Source organism: Perkinsus marinus (assembly GCF_000006405.1).
Source record: "Perkinsus marinus ATCC 50983 genomic scaffold scf_1104296931678, whole genome shotgun sequence".
Classification (NCBI taxonomy): domain Eukaryota; phylum Perkinsozoa; order Perkinsida; family Perkinsidae; genus Perkinsus; species Perkinsus marinus.
In genome coordinates this window covers 1-1,434 of record NW_003215669.1, presented here as the reverse complement: position 1 = coordinate 1,434, position 1,434 = coordinate 1, and the positions used below count along the sequence as shown (strand labels likewise).

The window sequence follows — 1,434 nt, the reverse complement described above, 5'->3', positions numbered from 1 at the left end:
AGTCAGAGGGCTGGGCTGCTCATCCAGGGGCGATGGAAGGTATTGTGAGGAGGAGTGCCGGCGCCGGCGTTCCTCCCCAGCACGGTATCATGACCAGCCCGAGAGTAGCAGTAGTCGAGGAGTTACTCACTGCCAGCCTTACCTCCCTCTTCCTAGGGCGGTCCACAGAAGGCCATCAGGAGGGAGGGGAGGAGATTAGGGTTGATGCAGCGCACAGTGTAGGTGAAGAGGGAGAGATGGTAAGGGAAGTGGAGGCGGAGGTCGTTAATAGTAATCAGGAGGAAGGAGAAGATAGCGTTATTGAGGTCATGCCGATGTCTCCACCGAGGTCGGACGAGGAATCCGAAGTTCTACCGATCCATCACGTTGTTGCTGAGAGGAGCCTCCCTAGTAGAAGGGTAGAAGCCGTTGAAGTGAACAATTCTGTAGAGTCGTTGCCTGGACTATATCGTAGGGTATCAAGGAGTGAGGCTTTAGAGGTATCATTGGAGTCTGTACACCTGGGTGGGGAGGCAGTAAGCAGTAGACAGTGGGTAGGCACACCAGAAGACCTCAGTATGAACGAAGAGGATGAGGCCTCGTCAGGGGTATCGGTGTAGATAGCATGATGACCATCATAATGCAGCAACATTTCTTCCCCTTCGAGACTCGTGTTCACCATGTCATATAACAGCTCGCACATGGGCTGGAATATAACCCTATTGACTGTATGTTAATACCGTGTAAGATTCCACTTGACTCTAAGACTTCACTCCCTTGTTGACTCGTGAGGTTGTATAATAATAGGAGTCGTTCCAGAGACAGGCATTCAGGTGACCTCTTATATGCCTGTGAATCACCGTGTTGAATAATAATACCAATCCCGGTTCGATGAATCAGATGAGGTGTTGGACTATCGCCTACCTCTCGGTGAAACGGTTTTCTACGCAGCCAAAACCGGAACGTAAAACGAGCAGCTTGAAAATGATATTCACATTCCCGTATTTTATGGCTGTCGTCCTACGGGCATCCGGCTCCTCCACGCAATCTGCTGAAGCACCCATATCAGTACGGTCAATAGTGGCCTCTAGTACCTCAGAAATAACCTTCACATGGGAGGCACCATTGCAGTTGAACGACTGTATCTTCTCTGCCTGGTCAGTGACCTTGGATGAGGCCTCTGCAGATGGGGAACCTCTAGGCCAAGCTTTCATCCCATCGGGGTGTGAAACCTTGACGAGCATCTGCGACCGCAAATGCACAGCGACTAATCTCTGGTCGTTCACACACTACATCGCCTACGTTAGTATTGAGTGTGAGAACACCGAGGCGAACAGTGCTGCGAGCAACTCTTCTACCATATCGGTAGCCTATAGCTTCTTGGCTCGAAGTCCGTGGGACCTCCCAGAAGATCCTCCCTCTAGTACCTATGTCGTTGTTGGCGCTACAACCAAA

General features: G+C 51.0%; 1 protein-coding gene across 1 annotated transcript; it reads right to left on the bottom strand.

Moving 5' to 3' along the window:
- Positions 1-899: 899 nt before the first annotated feature.
- On the bottom strand, positions 900-1,223 carry Pmar_PMAR026953 (hypothetical protein; the record flags this gene model as incomplete). Its single annotated transcript, XM_002786247.1, has 1 exon — positions 900-1,223. The coding sequence occupies one exon, from the start codon at positions 1,221-1,223 to the stop codon at positions 900-902; it is 324 nt and encodes a 107-aa protein (XP_002786293.1).
- Between the last annotated feature and the right edge of the window lie 211 nt (positions 1,224-1,434).